At 54.6% G+C, this 27,182-nt stretch overlaps 3 protein-coding genes and 1 long non-coding RNA gene across 7 annotated transcripts in view; 2 read left to right on the top strand and 2 right to left on the bottom strand.

Annotated features, from left to right (window-relative positions):
• Positions 1–967: 967 nt before the first annotated feature.
• Positions 968–3,035, bottom strand: LOC139037475 (uncharacterized). Its single transcript, XR_011490326.1, has 2 exons — positions 2,381–3,035; positions 968–1,222 (listed from the first exon to the last, which is right to left on the bottom strand). It is a non-coding gene; the product is annotated as an uncharacterized lncRNA (long non-coding RNA).
• A 52-nt stretch (positions 3,036–3,087) lies between these two features.
• C11H1orf174 (chromosome 11 C1orf174 homolog) lies at positions 3,088–8,913 on the top strand. The gene is made up of 4 exons (XM_020876894.2): positions 3,088–3,234; positions 6,587–6,697; positions 7,420–7,893; positions 8,316–8,913. Exons 1-4 carry the CDS (start codon positions 3,220–3,222, stop codon positions 8,427–8,429), a joined length of 714 nt encoding a protein of 237 aa, XP_020732553.1. The 5' UTR covers positions 3,088–3,219; the 3' UTR covers positions 8,430–8,913.
• Positions 8,914–11,019: 2,106 nt separating this feature from the next.
• On the bottom strand, positions 11,020–25,987 carry DFFB (DNA fragmentation factor subunit beta). 4 transcript variants are annotated; one of them, XR_011490322.1, is made up of 8 exons: positions 25,639–25,987; positions 23,921–24,047; positions 19,724–19,912; positions 18,870–18,949; positions 17,595–17,765; positions 16,244–16,344; positions 14,043–14,176; positions 12,190–12,276 (listed from the first exon to the last, which is right to left on the bottom strand). XR_011490322.1 is itself a non-coding variant. In XM_020876461.2 (7 exons), exons 1-7 carry the CDS (start codon positions 25,759–25,761, stop codon positions 12,042–12,044), a joined length of 1,026 nt encoding a protein of 341 aa, XP_020732120.2. In that variant the 5' UTR covers positions 25,762–25,987; the 3' UTR covers positions 11,020–12,041. The 4 variants fall into 4 exon arrangements, 2 of the variants coding, with proteins under 2 accessions (XP_020732120.2, XP_020732197.2); XR_011490321.1 differs by having other exon boundaries at positions 12,191–12,276; positions 13,390–14,176; XM_020876461.2 differs by lacking the exon at positions 14,043–14,176 and having other exon boundaries at positions 11,020–12,276.
• A 73-nt stretch (positions 25,988–26,060) lies between these two features.
• CEP104 (centrosomal protein 104) overlaps positions 26,061–27,182 on the top strand; it is a 41,536-nt gene continuing 40,414 nt past the window's right edge. Inside the window, exon 1 of the mRNA XM_070474186.1 lies at positions 26,061–26,245. The gene's annotated coding sequence lies outside the window, so the exon portion shown is untranslated. The remainder of the gene's footprint in view (positions 26,246–27,182) is intronic.

Here is a 27,182-nt window from a genome sequence, read left to right as displayed (position 1 = left end):
GCAGGGAGCTTGCAATCCACCTGGGGGACCAACCAACGAGGACCAGCATCCTGCCATCATAAGACACGCCTCTCAGGGCCCCTAACCCTGAAAGGACAGGGGGTACAGCTGTTGAGCAAAAAAAGGAGAGACCAAGGCCACCGAGGAGCCCAGGAGGCGGCTCCGAGGCATGATTTTGGTTCAATGTTGTGTGTGCCCTCCAGGACGGATCACATCCTGACATGGCAGCTGGGGAGATGGGGAGAGCAGAGAGTCCAAGCACTGCTCCTCCGCCAGGGCAGAACCTCAGGAAGGGTGACCCTCTGCCCAGGCGGGGGCTCCTACATGACTCCTCGGGAACCTGAAAGGGGCGTGGGTCCTGGAGGAAGAGGTGACTCCTGATCCACTCCCACTCTCCAAGGAGTCTTATCTGACCCCGTGTGGGTCTGACATCCTAGCTGCTGCCCCTGTGTGGCTTCTCCCCGTGGCCTCTTGCTCCAACACAGACTTATGGGTCCTTGGGTGATTACTCCACCAGTGCCCAACCCCCTGCGGGGCCAAGACACTAAAAGGCAGGCTCCTTAGGAGTTCATCATCACTGCCACCCCAGGCCCAGCTTGGTGCCACGATGGGAGCTCAGCAGGCACGGAGTGAACAAATACAGGGGTGTGCCATGTGGTGCTCCAAGAGAGGGCAGAGCCAGCTGGCACCGTGTCCTGGAGCAAGAGTGCATGACGCTAAAAGACAATTGGCAGACTGAATTCCTTGGTAGTCCAGTGGTTAAGACACCAAGCTCCCAAAGCAAAGGGCACAGGTTCAATCCCTGGTCGGGGAACTAAGATCTCACATGCCCACATGGCATGCCAAAAAAAAAACCTGATTGGCAGACTTAATTTGGGGGTGTGAGGGGAACATTTAGTAATGTCCCCCAACCATGATAATGAATCTGAGTTGAGGTTTAAGGAATGAATTTGCTGGACCAAATGGGTGGAGGCTGGGAAGAAATTTTTCCAGGTGGAAAGAACAGAGCATACAGGGCAGGGGCAGACAGGGGAGTGGGGTGCACAGCAGAGTGGGAGGGGACGGGGCAGCAGGGCTAGATGAATCCAGGTGAGGGGCAGCGGTGGGCAACCTCCACTTCCAGGGTCTTCTGTGCACGTATTCAACCAACACTCATTGAGTAGCCACTGAGCCAGGCACTGCGCTGGGCCATGCAGGTCAATTAGGACTGTTGGTCTTCATCCTAGAAGCGACGAGGAAGAGCTGAAGAGCGTTAGCTGAGGGGCAGGTGACCACGGATCATTGACCATTCTGACTGCCAAGGCAAGAGAAGGGAGACCAGCAACGATCACTGAGGGACTCGGGCAGTAAGGGCCTCAGGGTCAGGCCTGAGCTGCTGCTGGGTGGCTGGAGTACCACTCATAGACTGGGGGCAGGGGCGTGGTGAGGGGAAGAGCTGAATGTGTCAGCAACAAGAGCCCAAGAGCACCTTTCGGAGGTTAAACCAGGGTGACACTGAGAGGATGTGGTACAGCTCATCTCAACTGACATTAACCATAAACCACCTGGAGCCAAACGCTGGCTTGTGACCATCAACCCCAGGTTTATGAGAACTCAGAGCACTTAAGGAGCCTGAAATAAAACCATAGAACCTAGCTTATTATGAAACCCACTCCAGTGAAAATGGGACGTTCATGCTCAGTCCTGTTTGACTTTTTGCAAGTCCATGGGATTTCCCAGGCAAGAATACTGAAGTGGGTTGCCATTTCCCTCTCCAAGGGATCTTCCCCACCTAGGGATCAAATCCCCATCTCTTGTGTCTCCTGCATTGGCAGGAGGAATTTCTACCACTGTGACATCTGGGAAGCCGGAAAATGGGACAGGTTAGGTATTTAACACTGTATCACTTTGCTTCTTTCTTAGCAGCTGACAGTGATTATGTTAGCTTCCTCTTCAAATGGATTTCCTGCCAGTCTGCATTAGTCTTTTTTCCCTTCCCTGTGCACCATGGGGAACAACTCAGTGAAGGAAGATGGACAGGCCAGGTGGGTTAGCTTGTGCAGGTGTGTGCAGTGTGTACTAGGATGCCGAAAGCAAAGCTCCACCTACAGTCTATGGGAAGGGGCTCCCTAATTAACAATACGCAGATTTCTAAAGTCGGGACAGTCTGCACAGCTTTTTGGAGGATCCTGAGGGACCCTGCTTTTCACGTACTGAAAACGGGCATCGACTGTATTTCCAGGCTTCAAGGGTCATTCCGTCAGAGCAGAGCATGAAACCTTTGGAAGAGCCAGGGAACCACATGAGTGAGGGTCCCTCGAGCGGTACACACTTCAACATTTACACTTTAAGTGGAAAATCTAATGTTTCTGATAAAACTGCCTGATGTAAATGTTCTCACCTGTTAGAAGAATAATAACAAAACTACACAGCACTGTCGTTTATTCTGCGTCCCTAAGAGAAGGTGGGCGGTTCTCGGAAGGAGCCTCCCGCGGGCACAGAGGCTGGTGTCTCCCGGCTGTGGAGGCCCGAGAACCCGGCGGACTTCAGCCTCGTCCGTGAACCTGGCCCCGTGGCGCCGACGCCCGCCCCCGAGACCCGGGACCCAGAAAGCAGGTTGCCGCCAGTCGGCCGCCGCCAGGAGGTGCGGGCCAGCGCCGGGGGCTCCACCGGAGGGTGCCGCCACGGCGCTCGCGACGGGAGAGGCCGTCCCCTTCCGAACCCCCGCGGTCGGGCTCGCTGTGCAGCCCGGGCCCGCCCCGCACCCGGTGGCGGGCAGTGCGAACACGGCCGGGGACGGCCTCGCGGACCCACTTCCAGGGACTGTAGCATCGCGCCCGGAGCCCAGAAGACAGGGCCAGCACCGGGGAATATCAGCTGCCCGACTCGCGTGGAAGAGACTACCGCGCAGGACCTTCCCGCCCACCTCCACACAGGTGGCTAGGGACAGCAACCAGGGTCCCCAAACCTGGTCGCCGCCGCCCCACTTAAACATGGCGGCTGGAGAAACCGGAAGGGAGGAGCCCCTAACAAACATGGCCGTCTCCCCACCCATACGTAAAACGCCGACTCTGTTGGGTCACATACCTGGGGACGCCGAGCTGTGATTGGCCAGTCTTCTGGTGGCGTCACACGCCGCGGCGCGAGCCAGGGGCCGCCGGATCTCTTCTCCGCTGGAAAGGATTAGTCTGGGCGCGGGGCCTTGGCGGCGTAAGGAGCGGCACTGCGCCGCTCACACTCATGAGGAGCCGGAAGGTGAGGGGGGCGGAGGCCGCGTGGGAGCTGAGGCTGAGCCACTGGACGCCTCGGATGGGGAGGGGGAGGGGTCTCCGTCTGCGTCTCGACCCCCGGAAGGGGTCTTCCAGGCCACGCCCCCCGGGAGGGGGGCTCTCCCAGGCCACGCCCTTGGACCCCCCATATACTCAAGCACACACCAGACACACAGACGCACGTACCCTACGCCCCCCGGTTGGGGGACTTTGAGAAGGATGTTCCCAGACCAAGTGTGGGATGGGGGGGCTCCCTCTCCAGAGCTCGTCTGAACCCCGATATTCTGACGCTGCCTGACCCGGCGTCTGTCAGCCCAAGTTGGGGCACACGACGAGGGGTCCACCCCGGAGGGTGGAGAGAATTGAGGCCCGCTAGCTCCTGGTACTGGTTGCCGTCGGGAGGTCTGGGGCCCGGTACTCGATACACCCTGCCTGGGGAGGTGGGCCTCCGGGGGTGGGAGCCGCACCTGGGCTCTCCTGGTCTGGGCTCGTTTTTATTGTTTGTACCTTTGACTCAAAAGAGAGTCTCCTGAAGACCCCATGTGGATGGCATTTTCCCAGTCTGACTTCCCTGACTTGTGATGGATTGTTTAGCTCCGCCGCTTGGGTATTCCCAGGAATCCTCCTGCAATGCAGGAGGTGCAGGTTCCATCCCTGAGTGGGTAAGATCTCGTGGATGAGGAAATGGCAACACACTCCAGTATCATTGCCTGGAGAATCCCATGGACAAGAGGAGCCTGGAAATAGTCGGACACGACTGAGTGAGCTCTTGCTGCTTGCAAGATCTTCCATAGTCCTTGACTTGCAGCGTTTGTAGTGTTGCATCTGATTATAGATCTGTTTACAGTTGTCCTACTTGAAATTCAGTTATTTGAGATTGCTGGGTTTGTACATTGTTCTTCAATAAATTTGGGAAGTTTTCAGCCCTTATTTTTTCCAATATTTTTTCTACTCTTTTCTTCCTGGTACTCCCATTACATGTATGATGGTGCATTTAGTGGTCTCTGAGGCTCTCTTCATTCTATTTCATCCTTATTTCTCTTTGTTTTTTGGTTTGTGTAACCTAGCAATCTATCTTCAAGTTCTCTTATTCTTCTGGTCCATATCTCTTCTTGAGCACCGCCCACCCCAAACCCACCAGTGAATTTTTAATTTCAGCTATTGTAATTTTCAACTTTTGAGTTCCCATTTGGCTTTTTTATAATGTCCATTTTTTTATTTATAAACTCTTATTTGATATGTCATTAAATCTTCTTTAATCATGGTTTCTCTTAGTTCTTGAACATGTTTAAAATGGCTGGTTTAACGTTCTTTTCTGATAAATCCTGCATCTGATCACTGTCACAGGCAGTTTCTGTTACCTGCTATTATTCTAGTGTTTGGGTCTGCGTTCCTGTTTCTTTGCATGCTTCCTAATTTTCTGTTGAAACTAGACATTTGAAATACTATAGCAACTCTGGGTGCTGTGTCCCCCACCCCCACCCTGAGTGGTAACAAGCCCTCTGAGGAGCAGTTGCACCCCAAGATTTTTAAGGACTATTTTTAAGCACCTAGACATGTCTTGCTGCTACTGGAAAGCCTGCACAGCAACATGCCCCAGAACCGACAGCAGAGTCTTGGCTCAGTGCCCCTGCAAGCCGCCAGAGCTTTCATGTGGGAACTCTGGTGCTAGGGCAGGGAGAGGGGCTCCAATGAGTGTGTGACCCCAGCAGGGTCCTCTCCCGAGTCTGAAGTTGGGGTGCTTCTTTTAAGGCTATTCAGCACAAGCAGAACCTGAGCGTCAACACTTGGACGATGGCAGCTGTCACGAGGGCCAGTCCATTTTCCCCCCACCCCACCTTGAGAAAGCCGGCGTGACCCGGGATCGATATATTTGAAGTTGGACTCTTAAGGGTGAGACCCATTGGTGTCATATCTGGGGCTCCACAGAGCTCTGGTACCACTGTCCTTTATGTCTCAGTGGAGAAAAGAATTCAGCAAGAGCAAAGTGATAGATAAGAAGTGATTATTACAATGGATGCTTGTGTGGTTTACAAGTGGGTGGAAAAGGGTGCTGCCCCCTGAGAACTTAGTGGGCTACAGCTTCATAATCAAAGGAAAAGTGGACAGGGAAAAGAACTTGGTGTTTCTTAAGTAGGCATCGTGCTTCCATCATCAGCTCTTCCAGGTTGGGCAGGGGAGGTTTCTTGTCCCTACATGGTCAAGCAAGTTCCACAAATTATTGTTCTGTGTGTGCAGAGAGCACATCCTAGGGATCATTACCTTACTGAGCTCACTGGGCAGGACGTGGGGCTCACGCCACCATTATTATTGTTTGGGGGCATGTCTTATACTTTTGTCTCATGGTTTTGTTGCTAAGCAAGCCCACTTTCTTGAGTAATTGCTAACTTAATGGGGGTCTCCAATATTTTTTCTATTTACAGTCCCCTAGTGGGATTCTCCAGGCAAGGATACTGAACTGGGTTGCCATGCCTTCCTCCAGGGGATCTTCCCTACCCAGGGATCGAACCTGTATCTCTTATATCTAAGGCTCTGCGGATGGGGGCAGTGGTGGAGCAGGACAGGGATGGGTGAGAAGTTGCTGTTAAAGGTTTCGCGAGGAGCTTGTGTGATTTCTGATCTCTCTTCCCCACTTCGGCACGTGCTGCCCCCCACCCAGCAGGTCTGTGACTTCAACTCTAGGCCGCTGTGACCAGGGGCTGTCTAGTTTGCCCTCCACAACTCCCTCCTCCCTGTCACCCACCTCTCTCACTTTCAAGTTCTCACCTGAGCTTTCGTGTGGTGTTTGCTAAGTGTCTAGGTGTCCCCATTCTGGAACAGAGAAAGCAGTTAGTGAAGAAGCAGGTGAGACTCACATAAAGCCCAATCTCATCTTCATTTTGATAGATGTGCGGGTTGTTGGCTCCAGGGAAGCTGAGGGAGGCCCGGGCGGGAACTCCCTTGTCATCTTCGCTGCTTTTCTGAAAACCTAAAGCTATTCTTAAATAAAATGATTGTAAGCTTTATTGTTTTAATTAATCACTTCCTTGTTACTAGAAGACTTAATTTGCTTTCTTAGCGAGATAGCGGTGGGGTGGTTTGTCAGCTTCGAGGTCTGTCCACCGGCAACTGGAGCCCCTTCAAGATGATGGGATTGGGACCCCTCCCCTGAGATTTCAAGGAGGGGGCACGGAGGGGTGTCTTTTGCTTTTTTCACTGTTTACCAAGAACTCGGACACCCTGTAACAGTTTGAGAACTTTCTGAGCAGGGACACAGGCTGCCGTCTTGCCACGGTCAATAAAAACCTAGGGGCGGGAGGGGCCGTCTCGGTCTCTGACTGGCCTCTGGTCTGGCCCAGCTGGCAGGTGGAGTGCGGTCCTCTGCGCGCCTCCGAGCCCGGAGCTGCTCAGCTGCGTCAGCCTCAGCCCAGGACACCCACGTCGCCACGTCTGCCCGGACAGCATGTCAGGTGAGCCTCACCCCTTGGAGACAGGGCTGGACGGAGTGTCCACCTTCCCACGGGACGTGTTGCATTAGAAAGCCCGGGGCGAGGCCAACAGACCAGCATGAAGGTCACGGTGCTGGGACTGTGGGAGGACCCACCTCAGGGCTTGTGCTGCCCTCTGAGGGCACTGGGCTCAGCGGCCTCGCCAGGCAGCCTGAGTGGCGTGGGCACAGGCTGTGCTGCTCCCCACTGCGGGCAGACCCATGTCTGCCATCCAGGGTCTTGCAGGCCTGGCAGCCAGGCAGCCCCAGCTCCTGGAGCTGCTCCCTGAGCCACAGCCTGGAGTCCGGCTGCACCGGCCCGTATCTCCCAGGGCACTGCCCCCTAAAGCTGCACTGAGTCAAGTCCCGTTCCTGCGCCGGGATACAGAGCTCTGTCTCCTGGGAGCCCACATCCCAGCAGAGACAAACGGAAACTGGTCCTTGGGTTGTCGTTTCACTTGTCACAACACCCTTCGGGGGACAGCACTGGGCATGTCTGGACTTTCTCCCAGCCATCCATTTGGACACTGCCCCTTCACTGGGAACAGCGAAAGGACCCTGTCCTCGAAGCTGTGGTTCCTGCAGGGACGCTGTTGGCCAAGAGCAGGACGACCAGCCTCCAGGGTTGAGGCGTGTTAATCATATGCCATCTGCTTCGTGCCCCAAGACCCGTCTGATGCCCCCTTGCATGTTCTCTCCTGACAGACTCCCTCATCACACAAAGCCACCGACAGGCGGACGTCCAAGAAGTTCAAGTATGACAAAGGTCACCTTGTGAAGTCACAACTCCAAAAACACGGGAGTGACAGCGCTGCCACGCCCTCTGAGACCCCGGGTACACACGAATCTTTGGCATCAACTGAGGATGGGGCATCACTTCTGGGAAAGGAAGCTGGCGGCTCCGCTCCTCCGGGGACAGCTGGTCCCCTCCCGGGACGCTGCGGAACCGAGAGCAATGCCAGCCCGGCAGAGACTGAGGACGAGCCGCCCCCACCACGACATGGGGCCCCTGTGGGAGGAGAGTCCAACGGTGGCTGCCCCGCTAGGGACGGGGCGGCGCTGGACCTGGAGCAGGGCCCCGCGGCCCCACTGCTCATGGACAGCAGCGCCCTACTGGACGACGACAGCAACCAGCCAATGCCTGTGAGCCGCTTCTTTGGAAACGTGGAGCTCATGCAGGTAAGGCCAGTGCCTCTCCCCCGACCCAGGACGGGCATCCCCAGCAGACCGCACGCTCGGTCCTGACCTCGGTCCACACGTGTGCATGCTGCTCGGTGTGGATCACACACAGTAAGAACTGTCATGGGGGAGGAGAGAGCAAAACAGGTGCCGACTTGGGGCCCCACCCTCTAAGTCTGAGAACTGATGCCCTGGTGAGCACAGGTGTGGGCAGGCCTGGCCCCGTGTGAGTCTGGGCCCCACTGTACAGTGGGAGGTCGTGGCCGTGGCCTGTGGTTCTCTGGGCAGCTCCCCACACTTGCCGGGCTGGCTTCTGCCTTTAAGCCAGTCCCTCTCCTTCCCTCCATCATGCAGTGGGGAATGGAGCCCACAGTGGGGGCTGGAGCCAGGGGGCTTATGCCAGGTGTTTTCTGCCCTCCAAGGACCTCCCACCAGTGTCTTCATCCTGCCCTTCCATGAGCAGACGCGAATTTCGGAAAATGCATTTCAGAGCCAAAGACGATGATGAGGATGACGCCGATGATGCGGAAACGTAGAGGGTGAGAGGCACAGGCTGATTTCTGCACGTCTAGTACCGTTGACAGTGATTATTTTGCAGATTATGGGGTTTATTCAAAATACATCTCCAAGAGGACGTGCTGGTAATCAGCACTCAGCACTGACCCACACAGGTGGGCAGTCCCTGGGGGAGGCTGGTACACAGGGGCTAAATGACCTCGGGTATAAAGCTGCTGTTTCCACAGTGATGTGTTTTCTCCCATCTCTACACGTGGTGGTGGGTTGAGCCAACTTCTCTCATAAATGAGAGACATCTCTGTCAAGAAAACTCTTCACTCAAGCTCTCTAGTTTTGATAACATGCAGGTTTATTTTCCATAATCAAAATTTGATCATTCTTATGACTGATTCAATGCCAGTTCTTAAAGAACTCTCCTTTATTTCTGTACACAAAGTTTATGTTTACCTTGGACATTTAGCAACATCCATATGAAAAAGAAATAAAATATATTTTGAAAATGTTTTTAAGGAAGTTTTCTGTCCCTTGAGCTGTATTCTTTCAGTGAGAAAGCTCATTCCATCCTGTCTTCTCTGCTGAAGGCTGGCTTGGTCCATGGGTCCATTCAGCAGCCAGAGTGGGGGGCCCCTGGGTACAGTCCCCCGAGCTGCGAGCACAGGGCTGTGGACTGGAGAGGACATGGCCCCTCTGGTGAGGCCGTGGGGTCTCTTAAGGCGGCAGGCATTGATGCGTCCCTCGCCCGTTTGGTGGGGGCTGCTGTCTGGCGAGGCCATGCTCTCTGTGCCATGGGGTTGCTGGCCACCGCTGCCCAGCTGAGCTAAACTGCCAGAGTCCCGGTGTCACAACTCTCCCAGTGGACTCTGGAGAGGGACGGGGGCCTGCTTGTCTGCCACCACCTCCTGTCACTGGCTGCTTGCAGAGGACACCAAGGCCAGGGACAAGGAGGGCGTCCAGGAGGAAACCTGTCCTGAGTGACTAGCACTGGAGGGAGCGGCCTGCAGTCCCAGAGGCCGACCTAGGTTTTCATGCGCGAGTAGCAGTCTCGCTGTTTCTGGGCTGGTAGACACTTCTGGTTCAGTCATGATGGCCGCTAGACCCCATCCCCCTCAGACGTCCTGTGAACCACGTTTGGGAGCAAAGTGTAGTTGAAGTGCCCAGTGAGGCTCCACGCTGTCCTTTGACAGTCCACAATACTGCCCCGAAATGCCTGTCGCCACAGTCACCGCATCCATGTGACCGCTGTCCTGTTGGCAGCCGTGATGGCCCCTGCTCTGTGATTTACTGACAACAGACTGCTTTAACGATGTGACAATACTGCTTGTGAAGCACTTTGGCAGCAGCCAGGGACAGTAATTTACAGAGATTCTGCAAGAATGACGGTTGTGACTGCAGCGCTGGAATTCCTGGGGGTCGACCAACCTGCTTCCTATTTCAGGGGATTTTATGTTTCATGCACACTGGCTCCTGGGAGAAGCGTCAACCCTGCAGGACATGTGCCTCCTCATGTTCCCACCAAAATGCAAAATGTCACCTTCAGTCCTGGAAGCCCAAGCCCTGGCTCCGGGCAGCTTCTTACACATTCTGAGCCTTTCTGTCTCTAACCCACGATAGATGGTACGGTGGGTCGTCCCGCCCACCTCCCCGGCACCAGCTGGCTCCCCTAAGTCGCAGCTGTGGTCTCTTGTGGAGATTGTAGGGTCACGCTGAGCGCAGGGAATGCCCTATGGACTCTGCTGGGTGTTGGAGGTGGTGGCTGGCAAGTCTGTGTCCCTGACGGTCACTCCCCAGTGAGATGTAACCAGAAGAAAACCCCAGGTGTCCCTGTGAAGAGGAGCTGGGACCAGTGCGACGTGTCTGGGGAACCTGCTCTGTACTCACACTTTTGGACAGCACAGAGAAAACACCCCAACAGGCCAGCCTAGGGTGACAAGCAAGACCAAAGGAACGCAGATCAGGCCCGGGATGAATTAAAGTTTCAAAAAGCATATCACAGTGCAAGTTAAATTGCTCTAACTCTGAGTAATCTGCCCAGGGTGTCTGGGGTAGGTAGAATAAGGAGGCGGGTCCTAAGGAAGCTCTGTGGAGCCACTTTCCAGAAACGTCAGGAAGTGGCTGGAATGGATGCACCCCCGCAGCACAGGGCATTGGGGGGGCTCAGTGGAGCTGGAGGGACCAGGGCCCCCGGGTGTGGCTGGGACTCCGCTGCACAGACAGGACCGCTGCGCTCTGGGGCGTCCGGCCCCTCCCACGTCCCCACTTCCCATCAGACCAGGTCAACACCATGAGCTGACGCAGCATTTCTCAAATCCCACACAGGACTGGCACTTTGTAAAGTGTGTGGAGGGACTTCCCTGGTGGCCCATGGAGACTCTGAGTTCCCAGTGCAGGGGGCCCAGCTTCCAGCCCTGGTCAAGGAACTAGATCCCACATGTCGCAACTTAAGACCTGTGACAGCCAAGTAAATACATTTTAAAAGTTCTTTAGGAAATAATAAAAAAATTAAGTGTGTGTGTATTTCAATGACATAGAAAGATTTGGGTCAGTTTTTTAAGTCGACCCCTTATTTTTCTCATTTTTGTCATTCTCAATGAGGGCAAACTTTTTGACATGTCTTATTTTTTTTTAATCTTTATTGCTTTTGTGATTATACAATAAGTATAAAAATTCAAGTATTACAAAATGACTTTAAAAAGTAAATTTTTAAAAGTTATGATCATTTCAAAATCTTCAAGTATCTTAAAATGCATGGTTTAGCAAATTGGTCCTTTGTGATTCAATAGCACCCCACTCCATCCCCCAGGATTCCTGCTGTTCACATGCTGTGTGTCCCTTTGTGACAGTCTCTGCATGACCAGCACAGGCGTGTGATACACACGCATATCACACTGGACATGGCCAAGCCACCTTCCTCGCCTGTACGCTTAACAGCCAGCTTCCCACATCTCACAAAACGCCTGAAACTGCTACAGCGTTTTGTGTTAGGTAGAGGTATCAGGTTAAATCATGAAATTAATCTGACCATTTCTGACCCATAAAAACAGCAACTTCCCATGGTCCAGTGTCATGCCACATTCAGCTCTCCGGACATTTGGAGGATTTCCCACTGTTTGCTGTTGGAAACAGTACAGCAGTGAATAAATATCCTTGTATTTTACCTCAAAAGTCACAACTCTTTCAAGCATTCAGAAAAGGCCTGAGGAAGGGGCGCTGCATTGCCTGGGGAGTGGAGGCCCATGGAGCTGAAGTCTAAACTCACGAGTTCCCCAAAGCCCACCCAAGTGGCCAGGCAAGGGGGGAATCTACCTGATGGGGGACACTGCACTCACACAGGTGAAGCCTCAGGGCCGCCGCTCCTGACCCCAGGCATCCCAGGAGCCCCCAGACTTGTCCTCTGGCAGCTGAGCTCATGGAGGTCAGAAAACAGCTTCAGAAATGTGCTCCAACCAGAGTCTGTAGGACACTGTTTTCAAGTTTTTTCCAAGAATATTGGAGTGGCCAAAAAAACAGCCCCTGAGACTTCCCTGGTGGCCCAGCGGTGAAGACTCTGTGCTTCCAATGCAGGGGCACGGGTTCAACCTACACACTGCGTGAAGTAGCACCTGTTGCAAGGCTGCACGGACTCCCAGGCCGCGTCACGGGCACTGGCGGGCAGGCCGCTTCCTCCGCGGTGCCGCTGGGGCGCAGTAGACCCTGCTGGGGTCGCAGTGGAGTTTGTGGGTGGTCTTCTTGTGGCAGGCGATGTGGACTAACTTGAGGTTCTCCAAGGTGAAGAGCAGGCGGTAGAAGTACTCCCAGTCCACCTCTCTCCCCTCTGCGTCGTGGACGGCCGCGGCCAGCGCGGGCACAACCGCACGCTTCTTTTCTATTCTGTAAAGCAAGTTTAGGGACGTCATCTTCTGTCGTCACAATGCCCCAACCACCTGCCCCCGTTTAGTGAGCGCCTCATCTTCTGCTAAACCACAGAGATGGGTGGACAACGTGTCTACTCGGCTGAGCCATCAAACAAGATTTGGCTGCTTCCAGGAGAGACAGGTGGGGAGGGTGAAGCTCTGCAGAGGAGCCACCCTCGGACCATCACAGCTGGAGGCGGGTGGGCGCTGGGAACGGGCTCACCCGGCAGCCACCGACATACGCTGGGGACACCCCTTCACGGACTGACAGGGGCACCATCGCTCTACATGGCCCCCGCCCACTGGGCCAGCCACCCAGCCATCTCATGTTGTAAAAAGTAGATGGTGCCTAGTTAAAATACTGAGAAGTACACTGGAAAAAATGAGAGTCAAGCATAGTCCCATCACATGAACAACAACATTCTTGACTTCCTTAGCTCACACTTTATCTATGTGCAAATTCACTAAAAAATTTCAGGATGATACATGAACATTTTTTAAATAGAACCTTACAACAAAGCTACAGTCACCTCCAACTGCAGCCTTTAATCTCACTTCCCAGAGACAATCCCTGTTAAGGGTCTGACATCTGCCTTTCCAGACCTCATCCTATAATCTTATCTGCAGACACGTGTGTCCATTTAAAACAACTATGACATCGCTTTATGTGACCCAATTTCATGTATAAATAACAGTTCAAAAGACCTTATAGACCCAGTGGAGAAGCTTGTACACTGAAGAGATAGGACCAGAAACTGCAAAGCTGGGGGCTGGGGGCCACCAAACTGGCACAGAGGGCCCTGTCCCCACGACACAGAAATGCTGAGCAACAATGAGTAAGTATCTGGGAATAAAATAAAGAAGGTGGCTCCCTCTGTAGACACAGAAACCATGGCTGGACCACAGGACTGCACTGCACTCCACAACCCACCAGGGTTCCAGTCTGCTGGGGTCCCAGGGGCCCCAAAAGCCAGGAGAAGTAGGGCTGAGACCCCCACCCTGGACATTAGAGGAGGCACAGAAAAGCTGTCAAGGGTCTGGGTCTTCGGGAGGAGGAAGGAAAAGCCTCTGTATGAATTACCAACCCCACCTTAGTGGTTCTGGGGGTGGGCCACTCTCAGGGCTGTGCTCTGCTGCTGGGCTGGCTGGGGGCTGGCCCTTCTCCCCACAGGGTCTTTCATCCTCCCTGCAGGTCGGGTTGGGCTTCCTCGAGCGGTGATGATGGCATTCAAAGAGGACGTACCCATGTGTGAGTCCGCACCAGGCCTCCCTGGCTCCCTGTCTGCTGGAGCAGCTGGCCAAGTAGATGCAACGTGGGGGTGGGAAGGAGGCTCGAGGTAAGGATTGCAACTTCTGTGCTCAGGGCGCCATCTGCACCCTGTGAACCTCCAGTCATGTGGAAAACCAGGCCCCTCAGCCCACCTCTCATGCAGACACACATCCAACTTCCATACATCCAACCACATACCGCTGCAGGTGGTATGGAAGCTGCCAGCAAGGAATCAACACGCAGTTATCTGAGAGCCTCTGACTGAGCCTCACCACACAGGCAAAGCTGGCAGCTGTCAGCTCAGATGAGACCGTCTCGAACCCATGGGAATAAGAGCAATAACATGGCCAGTGGGACAGCCCTCAGACCAAAGGACATGTCAAGGTTAACAGGATGGGCTGGGAGTAGCAGATCAGGTTAAATCCAGCCGTGCATATCTGAGGCCATGTGGATCTGAGTCTACAAACACTCACACCATGCAGGCTCAGAGGAGTCGTGAGTGACTGCGGCAGTGAACAGGCACCCGGAGAGGCAGCCAGGAATCCGGCAGCAACTGAAGACACATGCCTACCTCTACACCTGGTGGCTCAGACGACAAAGAATCCACCTGCAATGCAGGAGACGCAGGTTCAATCCCTGGGTCAGGAAGATCCCCTAGAGGAAGCGGCTACCCACTCCAGTATTCTGGCCTGGAGAATCCCACGGGCAGAGGAGCCTGGTGGGCTAGTGGAGCCTGGTGGGCTACATACAGTCCACAGGGTTGCAAAGAGTCAGACACGACTGAGCAGCTAACACTAACACTAAACAGTTCACAGAGCAGCAATAAAATCGCAACGGAAATGACAGAGTCCTTAGACCCAAATAACAATACAGTTACCAACTCACAGGAAGTGGCTAAAGCGGACACCGACCTGAAATGTGTATGTTAGAGGACAAGAGAGCTGCAAAGTAACTGATAAGCAAGAAAAAAACCTCCAAAATAGAAAGAATAAATGAAAAATAAAAGCCAAATGAATGAAGTTAAAGAAGAGGCCAAGGACAGCTCTGAAGGGAGGAAGGGAAGTGCTGGATCCAGAAGGAAGACCCGTCACAACATGGGGCCCTGATGGGGTGCCCTTGTGGGACTGGCCCCATGCTCCCGGGGCCCCTGCTGCAGGGAGCAGGCCTCTGGGCCCAGAAGCCCTGCCCACCTGAAGCCCACCTGGACCCCTGCCCTGCCACCCAGCCATCACTCCCAGGACAGGCTGCAACCTGGTGCGCACACCCTCGTGGTGTGAGGGGGCCTGATGGTGGGGGAGGAGGGAAGACTCTGGAAGCTGGCCACCGCGGAAACGTCCCAGAGCCCTGAAAAGGCCACCAACTGGGACAAGGACCCTGGCCTGGGCTGAGGTGACACCGTCCAGGAGGGCGGATGATGTATGCTGCATTGAGAGTCTGTTACTCCTCTGTGTTTCACTATTTAAACATGTGGCTTGTGGCTTCAGCCCACCAGAGTCAGGGTGGGCCTGAAGCCATATCTCAGGAAAAGAAGCTGATGTTTTCAGACCCTGGCTGCCTCCTGGTCAAAACCATATTTTAAATTAAAAGCCAGTGTGGGTATCTATGTGGATGTACATGCATTTAGAGAAAGAGCGGAAATGTAACCGACGTGTTTCAGGAGACGTGACCCCGGATCCAGTGTACAAGCCCAAACAGTAAAAATATACCCTCAAAGAACCAGTGTCCTGGATGTAGAAAGAATCCCCACAAATTAATCAGGAGACCAAAGCCAGACAGAAAACGAGCAGAGGCAGCAACAGCCACTTCACAGAACACGAATGGCCAACAAACACATGGACAGTCCACCTTCCTAGTAACCAGGCAAATGACCTGTGACCAGAGAAGCTGTTCACCACCCAGCAGACAGGGAGCATGCAGAAGATCCAGACACCAAGGGTGTAGGGTGCTGGGGCCCAAGGACTCTTCACCCTGCAGAGCAACCCCGAGACTCGTGGGGGCAGATGGGGACACTAGGAGCCAGCGCCCCACACAGGCAAGAACCCGAGGATATCTTTATGGAGGGGCTCTGCCTGCAGGTTCCTCCATATCTGTGCCTCCTTCATATCCGTGGATTCAACCAACGTGGATGGAGAACTGTAGCATTTCCTACTGAAAAACCTTGTGTGTGAGTGCACCTGCATGGTTCAAACCCCATGCTGTTCAAGAGTCAACAAGAAAAGCGTCTTGGTTAAAATAGTAAAATTTTCCATTTCTTTTTTGAATGAGCTAATGTACACATAAAAGCGATCCAGCCACCCAAGATGCACTCACACTGGCTAAAGCAGGAAACACCCTGCACATCACCGCCCAGTCCCCCCACCCCCTGCCCTGGGACTGGCAGGGATCCCACCGGTGCCAAACTGACTGGGCCCTCAGCTGCCGACCACCGGCTTGCCCCACGGTGGGAGCTGGGGGTGGGCGAGGGGACACGGAGGGTTGCACTGGTATGGATGGGGACCTGAGCCACCACACTGAAAAACACTACCACGCAGGTGAGCGGTGGACATCCGTGGGTCTGTGATCCAGAAGCTAGGTGTGTGGAACACCAGGCAGCCATCAGCCCCGGAGGCCAGGCAGAGCCAGGCCAGCAGGCGCCCTGCAGTCTGTGCCCACACCCGCCACGCCACACACTCACACGTGGTCCAGGTTCCAGGTGCTGAAGAGGACACGGCTCTCCCGGTTACTGTAGGGGTTGATGGAGTGTCTGGAGATACAGTCGTCCACGTCAAAAGGACCCTGGACAGAGAAGAAGAGGTGACGGCCCCGAGGCCAAAAGCCGCTCCCCCAAGTCAGAGGCGCCCCAGTCAGGGGTCAAGCCCTGTATACAGTCTGTGCTCAAGAGGCAGACACTCTGTCCTGGCATGGCCCCCGCTCCCTGGTGACCCCCAGTGATGCAGTGCATCTGCAGAGGGGACCAGTTAACCCGTAAGCCGCCAGGAACGCCAGGCTCCCTGCCGTGTGCCCCCAGCCCTCCCCACACCGCTCCATCACACAGCTGCTCCCTTTCTGCCTCCTCCACGGCGTCCCAGCATTTCCCTGTTGCCTGCACAGGCTGGGCCATGCAGACGCACTAAAGCGTCACCTCCTCCTAAAGCCCCAGCTGCACCCCACCCAGAGACCCGGTCAGCACCCTGAGGGCCCTCACAGCCTCTCTGCAAGAAACCCACCACCAAACTCGCTCACAGGCCTTCGACCCAGAGCCTGCCCAGGCCGGGGTGGAGGTTCTGGTCACTGTCCCCACCACACATACTGCCGGGCTTAGGTCACACTGCCCGGGAGGAAGTGGTCAGGTGAGAGTGACGTGAAGCCAGGTGGGAAGGAGCAGTGTCTGGGTGCTTGGGACATCACCCTTGGAAGGGGCTGCCTGGGGGGGGACAGAGGCATGGGGGGCTATGGGGGAGAGACTGGCCCACTGTCAGTGGCAGGGAGGGGCTTTCACTGGAAATGCTACATGCAGCTCATGTCCACCCACACCTGGCCTGCAAACAGTTGTACAAAGCAAGCAGTGCTTCTGCATTATCCCCACAGCTCAGAACGCTGCTGCCGGCTGACACTTCCCTGCCAGGGCACCAAGCTGTACCAGTGACAAGATGTCACATCTGGCCATGACCCTGAATCTGGGCAGGCTGTCTCATCCTTGCTTTCCCACAGGGCAGACCACGCATCAGCTACCACCCAAACAAATGCTTCCCTTCTCTGAGGCCAGGACAAGGTCTCTGCTCACAAGTAGTCGTGTCCTGACCCCTCCCTGCACGAGCATCATGGGAACTCGTCAGGAAGGCAGGTTCTAAGGCCCCATGGAGCTGCTGAACAACAATCCCAGGAGGGGCCCAGCCGTCCTCACGAGCCCTCCAGGGGTTCCAACCCCACCAAAGTCTGGGAACCACTGGTGGGGCTGACCATTCTCTCTGTCCAAGCTGGCACCGAGGGTTGCCCCAGCTCACCAGGCCTCGGCCAGGGGGGCCCAGGAGATGCCCACAGCTCACCTGGCAGGAGAACCAGCCTTCGGGGGTGCAGAGCCGGCGGCCGGCCTTTGCCCCTCGGTCGAAGTAGCTGCTGTTGTACTGGGCGGCCTGGAGCTTCTGCTGCATGGAGCCCACGAGCCGCAGGTACTCCTCACGAGCCTCTGCGCCCACCAGGGAGGCGCCAGAGGTCACCTGGAGAGGCAGGGGCATCACAGAGCACTGGCCACACACCCTAAAACCCACCACTGCCTGGCTCCCAGTCCACTGAATGCCACGGCCCTCAAAGACCCTGCCCCCTGGGGTCCCAGCAGGGCCCTCAGGTTGGGGGGTCTGAACCCTGCCCCCTGGGGTCCCAGAAGGGCCCTGAGGTTAGAGGGTCTGGATCCTGCCCCCTGGAGTCCCAGCAAGGCCCTGAGATTAGGGGTTCTGGATCCTGCCCCCTGGAGTCCCAGCAGGGCCCTGAGGTCAGGGGGTCAGAGCTCACACCCACCATAACTGACTCTGGGAAGTTCCTCTGGGCCCATGAGACAGAGCTTTGGTCACAATCAGAAAAGAAACTCAAGCTCCAGGCACACTGGCCACTCCATCTCCCAAGCGCTACCCAGTGTTTTGCAGCAAGAAACTGGAGAAGAAGGGTGCAGGTGAAAAGCGACTGCCACATCACCACCCACTGGAGTGCAGGTGAGGACTCGCACCCATGGGCCCACACTGAGCACCGGGCAGAGGCAAGGGGACCGCCGGCCCAGGGGGAATGACAGCAGGACAGCAGACGGGTCATCACAGAATGGGGCTGGCACCCAGCGGGGTCTGTGAATGACGCCCTGGAGACACCTGTCAGCCAGCATGGGAAGAGCACTACACCAGCAGAAGGAGCCTGAGGGTGGCCACGGTCAGCAGGGGTGGGAGCAGGGACGAGGGGGAGCTGGGTCAGGCCAGGGCCTCAGATACCCCAGCCCTGAGGTTTCCTTTGTGCTCTCAGCAGAGCACACGTGGGCAGTTCTGCACCACCAATGATAAACTCTAGTCCAGAACACACAACTGGGAGCAAGGTCAAGGTGTGGGGGTAGCGGGTGGCCTGCAAAGAATGGAACATGACACCCCCTGGCTGACATCCGACCATGAAGTGTAGGAGAAACGGCAGGGGGCTCCCAGGGCAAGCAACTCATTGCTGGCTCATGTTCACCTGCACCCACACCCACACCAGCCCTCACTCCTCCGACATCCACGCCGGTCCTGGGAGCCAAGTCCCAGCGGCAGAACTGGCTTCCTAAACCTGCCCAGCACACCGGGACCTACCTCTCTCAAGTAGCTCCGGATCCGGCTCTCGCAGCTGTATCTCAGATAGCCAGACTTGCTCCTAAACCGGGACTCCAAGCCTGCAGGAAGGAGAGACAAGATGCCTGGAGCCTGGGGCTGTTATCTCCTAGGAGGGCGGACAGGAGGGCTCTTGACTCGGCTCCATCTAGAAACGTCCTGATGGGGACCTGCTCCTTCTGCAAAGGAAGTCGTCTCCAGTCCACCAGCACAGAGCACCTCAAATGCCACCGGGGAGCCCCTTTCCCAAGGGGGCTGCTCCTCCTGGCTCAGAAGGCCAGTCCAAAAGGTGAGATAGGTCCAGGTGACTGGATAAAGAAGATATAGTCCACCCATGAGATGAAATATCATTCAGCCTTAAAGTGGAAGGGAATCCTGACATCTGCTTCCACATGATGAACCACAAAGAGGTTATGCTGAGTAAAGAAGGAAGATGCATGAGCTCACTCATACGAGGTCCCTGAGGAGTCAGATTCCAGGGACAGAAAGATGGGAGACCAGGGGCAGGGGAGAGGTGGGGAGTGATGCTTACTGGGGACAGAGCCTCAGTTTGGGAGGATGAAAACCTCTGAGAACAGGTGGTGGGGCTGCTACACAACACTGGGAACATACTCAATACCACCAAAGAACTATGTACCCAAAAATGGTGAATATGGTGAATTTTACTTCGCCACGATTGAAAAATAAAACAGCCAACCCCAGGGCTGCCTGGACCCTGGCCCCATGCTTGGGAAACCCCTGGATTTGGGGACTGATGGAGACCCCGGGTCTCAGAGAGTCGGTCCCAGGGAAGCCCTCCGTGCCCACTCCCTCCAGGCCAGAATCCATGAGGTTACCTTCAAACCACGGCGGGTCCTCGGCCCTGGTCTCGGCCGTGATGTTCTCGCTGACGGTGCCCAGCAGGTCGGCCAGCAGCTTCTGCCGCAGTGGGGCCTTTTCGTCTGAGAGCAGCTGCCGGGCAGCCTGGATGACGCCCGCGTGTGGCTCCTGGAACACGCTCAGGAAGCGGCTGATGTCACTCACGACTGCCACCGAAGGGGACAAACAAAGAGGCCACCAGGCCTTGGAGCACAGCCTCTGGGAAACCGCCTCTTTCCCCTGCCCCGACAGCCACCAGCCCAGTGCTCCAGGCCTGGGGCCTGGCCCCCCACACTTAAGGTGGCAGTGGGGAGGACAGATGGAGAGGACACGGGAAATGAAACACACCAAAGAGAGTTGCTGTCCTTCCCCCTCAGCCTCCCCTCCTCCAAGTGAGACCATCTGGTCTTGGGCCCTCACTCGAGACCTCAGGCTCCAGCTCATCCCTTCACTATCCGGCTGACTCCCCAGCTTCCCACACGCACCCAAAAGCAGCAAGCCCTCCAGGAAAGCATGAGAAACTCAGGTCTTCATCCTATAAGCAGAAATCCAGACACACGAGAAACAAGCCCCAAAGCCGCTTGGGTCATTTCAGGGACTTGGGGCTGCTCAGAGTTCAAACATCAGTGTGATCCACCCTCCACAGGCTAAGCAAGAAAAGCCATGTGATCACAGCAACTGGCGCAGAAAGACAGAGAAAGTCTTCAAGACCTAGAGCTTGTCGAAGAAGTCTCAGACTGAACCGCAAAAGTATACTTTCAGAAACATAAAGGGGCTTCCCTGATAGCTCAGTGATAAAAAATCAACCTGCAATACAGGAGATGCAGGTTCAGTCCCTGGGTTGGGAAGATCCCCTGAAGAAGGAAATGGCAACACACTCCAGTATTCTTGACTGGAAAAGTCCATGGACAGAGGAGCCTGGTGGGCGATATAGTCCATGGGGTCACCAAGAGCTGGACATGCCTTAGCAACTAAAATAAGAACAAAGAAAGATAAAAAGGGACAAGTAGGACTTCATCAAAAGTAAAAATTTCTACTCCATGTAAAGGACCTGGTTAAGAAAACAAAAAGATGAGCTGCAGAGAAACTATCTGCCAACCACACATCTGACAAAGGCTCACATCCAGAATGGACCAGGGGAACCCGCAAGACTCAAGCAGGAAAAATACCCAACTACACAGTGGACAAAAGATGCTTGGCGAGAAGGTTTACAGATGGTAAATCGGCCCAGGAGAAGATGGCCAACTGCTGGGAGCCAACACACAAGACCCTACCCCTAAAAAGGCCATAGGGGAGAAAACCTGACGGGCAAGGCGGATCAGGTTTTCAGGGGTTTCGAAAAAGTCACCTCACGAGATCCCACTCATGACAAGGTCACGAGGAGAAAGCCTGACAGGCAAGGCAGATCAGGTTTTCAGGGATTTCAAAAAGCTGCCCCCGGCTCTCACCTTAAAGATGATATCTGTCTTTCCGATGCCTGCCTCAATGGACTACTCCCTAATTTCTCTGACACAGGCAGGAAGGCCTTTCCCGATCTCTTCCCAAATAAGAATCAATTTAGAACTTTAATCAATAAGTTTCCCAGGTGGTGGTATTTTATGAGATTATTCAGGGTGAAAGGAGTGTTTTAATTCAAATTCCTTTGCTGGTAGTTTGTTAGCCAAATGCATTTATGCGCTTGGTACTAATATGCATGATTGCTTATAATATCCTAATCATAAAATAGCATAAAGAACCTGATTATATAAAAGCCCTAATAGATATAGAGCCCTTTTAAGGGGTAAAGGAGTCCTATTAGAAAACATAAGAAAATTATCCTATAGGTGGTTATTGGGCTGTGATTTGCTAGATGTGTTTTTCTTGCTGTATTTTTGCCTTTAATGTGCTAAGGTTGTGTTATAAAAACCATTGTTAATATAGTTAAAGATCTAGAGAAATAAGAACTTAGCCCTAGTGTGGTAACAATGAGATGGTTGTTAATTGTCAGTCAGGAGTGCTGGGCAAAAGCTGCCTCACCAAAGTCACAGAGTCAGTATGGGGTAAACTTAGATAAACGCAACTGACAACTTTTGCAGAAAGATTAATTTTTGTATTAACAAGAATATAATTCTACTCTGTACTATTTCCCTATGACCCTGTTACCTTTCAGTTAAGGTCACCATAAAAACGGAAAACAGGTTTACAATCACCTGACCTGCATGAAATGTTAATAGCCTCAAGGCCAGAAGATCATGTGCTAAAAATTACTATAGAATTAGGAAGCAAAAAAATCCCGCTTTTCCTAAAAATCAAAATGATGTAATGCTAATCCTGTGTAATCATGAATAAGCATCTTGTACCTTGAAAACGTTCTGTGAAAGGGTATAAAACCGGTTGTCAAAAAGTAAAACACAGATTTGGCCCTATCAAGGCTGGTCTCACGTGTCTTCTCTCTCTCTCGCCGACACTGTTCATCCTGAGGGTACCCCCTGGATCCTGCCGAGGCTGGACCCCGGCAGCCAACACCATCAGCTGGGAGGGACATGTGAATCCAGACACCACCACACGCCTGCCGGAGTGGCTAAAGCAGGAACAGCGACAAGGCCAAGGGCTGATGAGGCCACAGGCGCCTGCTCCTGTCCTTGCTGCGGAAATAAGCCAGGACCGCAGCTCTGGAAAGCAGTGTGGCCAGGGGCAGGGTGGGGGTGGGGGTGGGGGTGTTCCTTCCTTTTCTTGATAACAACATTATTCAGATTTAATTCTCTAGAAGGATAAGGCTCGACAGAGGAAGGATGCTCACCACACCATACATGTCACCTTCACTGCTGACAGCAGAGAACCAACCAAGGGCTGAGGCCACATCCACGCTCCTGCTGGGCCTCTCTCTGTCCCCACCCTTTCAGCAGAGCAGGCAGGATAATCTCAGTGCTCGGAGTTCCACTATCTTCCCACAGCACCTGAATCGGAAGTCCCTTTCTACAGGGGCCAGACGACCCTCTTGGGGGACATGCACATGCCTGGCTAGTGGCCCACGGCTCCACAGTAGCACTTGTCACCCAGCAAAGACACTACTAAAGACCCACCTCCAAGGGCACTGGCTCCAGTAAGGCAGCGCCAACAGGAACCTGAGGATGGATGGGTGTCCACCAACCCAACAGAGATCAGACGCTGAGCGTACAGTCAGTCACCTGCCTGTCCCTTAGAAAATGGATTAAGGAAATGTTTACCGACTGAGACACAGGGAGTCATTCAGACTTCTGCATGAGTTAACTTGAATTTGATGCCAACTAGAAGAGCCTGTCTGTGGTAGATCATACATACAGTGTGCATCTGCCTTAATTATTAAAGAAAAGGGTGCACTGACCAGAAGTAAAGAAAGTCCAAGTTAAAAGTAAAGATTGGGGAATTCCCTAACGATCTCGTGGTTAGGACTCAGCTCTCACTGCCAAGGACCGGGGTTCAATTCCTGGTTGGGAAACTAAGATCCCACAAGCTGTGCAATGCAGCAAAATAAATAAAGATTAAATGCCCCTGTTCTTGGGATGCCAATGATGGTTACTCCTTCGATGGTCAAGACTCTCTGCCAGTGCCAAGGCCACGCTGACTCTCGTGCACGTGCTGATCTGCTGTTTCTGAACCCTTAAAGGAAGGCATCCCTGACTTGCTTAACAGTCTTTGTTCTGAAGACACAAACTGTGCTGAAAACCCTGCTTCTCCGGAGCAGATCCTCAGAGTGATCTAAGAGACTGTCTTCTAGGCTACAGTCCTCAGTTTGGCTCAAATAAAACTTTTCTATTCTTATTATGGACTGTTTATTGATTATTTTGGTCAACAAAGCCCAGTAAACAGGATAACCTTGCTCTCTGGCTCTGCTTCTCCTGTAAAACTGGGCAGCCCCTGAACCCCAAAGCCCACCCTCTGCCCTTAGGAGTTACTAGGACACCTCAAATGAACATAAATAAAACTAAAGGAATTTCCTAAAGAGACACATACAACAACCAACTGGAGAGGTGTGCTCCTGGCCAAGAGGATGGACAGCTCTGCCATGTGAGCGAGCTCTTCCTCCGGGGGCTTTTTGCTTTAGGGTCCAGAGCATAGGGACCCTCCCTCCCAGGGCTGGCATCCGCTAGCAGACCCTCTGCACCTCCACAACCACACCCACTTCCCCATCAGTCTCCAAGATCCCCAACACTTACAGCCCTGCCAGGTCTGGTCGGCAGTGAGAAGCACGAGCTCCGAGTTGTCGGGGGCACTCCGGAAGTAATCTCCAGTCAATTCTGTGCCATCCTCATAGAGACACAGGCGGGAACCAGGGATGGGGAGCTGGGGAGAAGAGGGAGGTGAGATCGGGGTGGGATGCTCACTTCCTGGGCCTCAGGGGGGCCCAATCTTTGGGTGGCCAGCTGAAGTCTTCCTATCTGCAGTCCTCACAGAGAACAAGAAGGAACCACGTTGTAAAGAATCCTGCCAGAGATGCAGTCTGCACGTATGGAGCAAGTCCATCAAGGGCCCCTACTGTAGGTTGTTCTAAGACTTGGAAAGTCACAGAGATGAATATACACTGGTGACCGCTTTGCAGGATTCACCACTCAGACCCTTTCAAACAGAGCTCCCCTAAGGCACTTTAAAATCCAAGCCTGTTTCCAAAAATGACGCTTGACTGCTTGCACTAAGCCTGTAAATGCATCCCCATCAACGAGGCACACAGCCTGACAGGTGTCAGCACGCAGTACCTATGGCTCAAGTCTCTCCCTGGCACTGATCAATCAAGGAGAAACTTACTGAACAGGACTCTGTTCTGTCTACGGAAGTGTGACCAGTTCACGGGACTGTGAACCTGCTGAGGTTTACTCCTTTGCCATGCCACACTGATCCATTTCATGAGTTTTTATACCTAATTCCTTCCCTCCCCCCATGCCATGCAAGTACACACACCCCCAGCGCTGGTCTAGGCCCAGTGGAGAAAGTTAACAACAAGGGTAGGAAGGATGGCTGAAATCCCTAGAACAGTAGTGCCTAAGGGCCATGAGAGGCCTCGGAGCCTGACCCTTAACGTTATACCAGGGAAACCAAGGCAGGGAACATGTGAGCCATGAGCCGATGGGCACCTGGATCTCAGAATCGGGTCCCTGGGCCTCAGGCCAGAGCTGTCCCGAGCATGGCAGTCAGAAGGCAGGAGAGCCATCCTAGTTCTCTACAAAGTCCCCCTGCTCTGACCTGGCCCCTGAGCAGGACAGGGCATTGGGGACTTCTCCCCAGCACAGGAAATGAGGATCTCTGCAGCCCAGACATCTCCCACATCCCTGGTTTGGAAGTACAAAAGCAGTGCCTCTTATTCTCCCCAGATATCTCCCAAGCAGGTGGGCTCCTGAGTGCAGGGGTAGAGGCTTCACTCACTTAGGCCGTCTGCTGAGACATGGCACCAGGAACCAGAAGCCCGGAAGGACCCCAATCACAGCCCACCCCCTATCACACACACGACCCTCCCCGCAGTGCCCACACCATCAGAGGCTCAGCTAAGAGGCTTTGGGTGGACCTAGTACTGGGTTGGGTTTAAACATCGGCTTTTCCTTGGTGGTGACAGCACATTACTCAGTCCCTCAGTGCCTCAATTTCTTCATTTGTGAAATGGGGGTGTTAGCACCCAATTCAGAGCAGAGCACCTGAACTCCACCAAAGCCATGTAAAGAGCCCGGACAGAGCCCAGGGTCGGGCACATGGCCATAGGCAGTGGTCAGGCTCAAGCTCTCTGCCCAGAGATTGTGGACAGCATCCCCTCCCACTGTCAGGACTCGGGAGCCTACTGTGTGGCTCGGGGCAGCCTGAGCTCGGGCAATCCCAACGCCACAGGACGACGGGTCAGCACGGTCCCATCCTGCAAGTGGAGGCTCCCACCCGGCGGCCCCAGGGGCACCTGCAAGTGTTGGCACCCCTTCCGCAGCACTTCCTCGCAGCTCCTGCCCGCCACCCCAAACTTCTTCTCACTATGCAGGGACCGCAGCTTAAACGTCTTGGGCTTCCGGAGCACCGCCGACATCCTCAGAGACTCTGGTCCCGCGGGCGGCACTTGCTCGGCGGATCGCAGTGGTGTCCACTCCGGGTGGTCTCCACTGGAAGAACCAAGGCCGCGCGCCGCCCTCGGAAACTACAGTACCCAGAAGGCCAGGAAGGCGGCGGCGCGCCCCCGCCTTGTGCGCAGGCGTCGCCGCCGGAAACTTCATTACCCAGAAGGCCAGGAAAGCGGCGGCGGACCCCGGCCTTGTGCGCAGGCGCAGCGCTGCGGGGCGGGGTCGCGCACGCGCGAAGGCCCAGGCGGGCCGGCCTGGTTGTCATGAGAGCGGCGGCCGCGGCCCTGGCAATAGTCGCTGGCCGCCGTGGCTGCTCCTCGACTGCCACCGCCGCTGCTGCTCGGGGGTGCGGGCTGCCCCGGGGCGGCGGCGGAGGCGCTGCCTGAGCTCCGCCGAGGGTGCGGCGCTGCCGAGGGCCGGCGGAGAGCCCGAGTCGTGCGAGTGTCCTGACAGGTACCCGAGCGGGCCGGGGCGGGACCGACGTGCGGGGTTCGGAGCGACGAGGTCGAATCCACACGGGCCTCCGTGGGCGCGGCTCGCGCGCTGCGTCACCGCCCTGGCGGCCCGCGGCGCCTGCGCTCGGTCCCTGCGTTGGGCGGCTGCGCGAGCCCGGCGACCCCGACTCCGTGCGGGCGAGGTGGGAAGGAGTCGGCCCTTGAACCTCGTCTGCTCTGAGGACTCTGTGGGGCACTTGCGAACCTTGAGGTTGCTGCACCAAAAGCCATTTAACTGTGTGCCATTTACCATAAACCGTTTAACTGTGTACTACTTACATTTTCCTAAGAAGAAAAGTGAGTACAAGTTTCGTCTCTTAAACCTTGTAGCAAGACGTTTGGAAGTTGTTGAATTGTTTCAGTGTAAAGTAGCTATCCAGTTTCCCTGATGCAGAGTGAAAAGCTGACTCCGCAGGGATGCCGGAGATGGAGCCGGCGCTCCTTGTGGGGAGAGGACCTCTGTGCACCCGGCCAGCTGGGGCCCGACAGAGCTCCGGTTCTCCCGAAAATGTTAACGGTGAATTTTGTGGTGCCTGATACTAGTGTCCTCAGTGACACCCCAAGTCTCTTACAGAAGACTTGAAGGATTATGCAGGAGAGATCCTAGGGTACAGGGTGGAAGGAGGTGGCCGAGAAAGAATCCTTTTCAGATACCCAAACCAGGTAATAACGTTGCCTCTGCCGTTCCTTGGCACTTCTCCTACCTGGCTCCTAGATGCCAGGGTTGTGTTTGGGATTTATTGAAGCCGCATTGTATAGTGGACACATCCTTTATTCCGATTTAAAGGGCCCCATTTCTGAGTCTTAGCGCCATGGCCGAGGGTATTGGTCAAGATCAGAGACTCTGGAGCCTGAGCAGCCTTAGGACAAACCCTGCCTGCCTGGCTTCATAGCTG

The sequence above is a fragment of the Odocoileus virginianus genome, chromosome 11 (genome assembly GCF_023699985.2).
Source record: "Odocoileus virginianus isolate 20LAN1187 ecotype Illinois chromosome 11, Ovbor_1.2, whole genome shotgun sequence".
Taxonomy (NCBI): Eukaryota; Metazoa; Chordata; class Mammalia; order Artiodactyla; family Cervidae; genus Odocoileus; species Odocoileus virginianus.
This window is presented reverse-complemented; position numbering and strand designations above follow the sequence as displayed.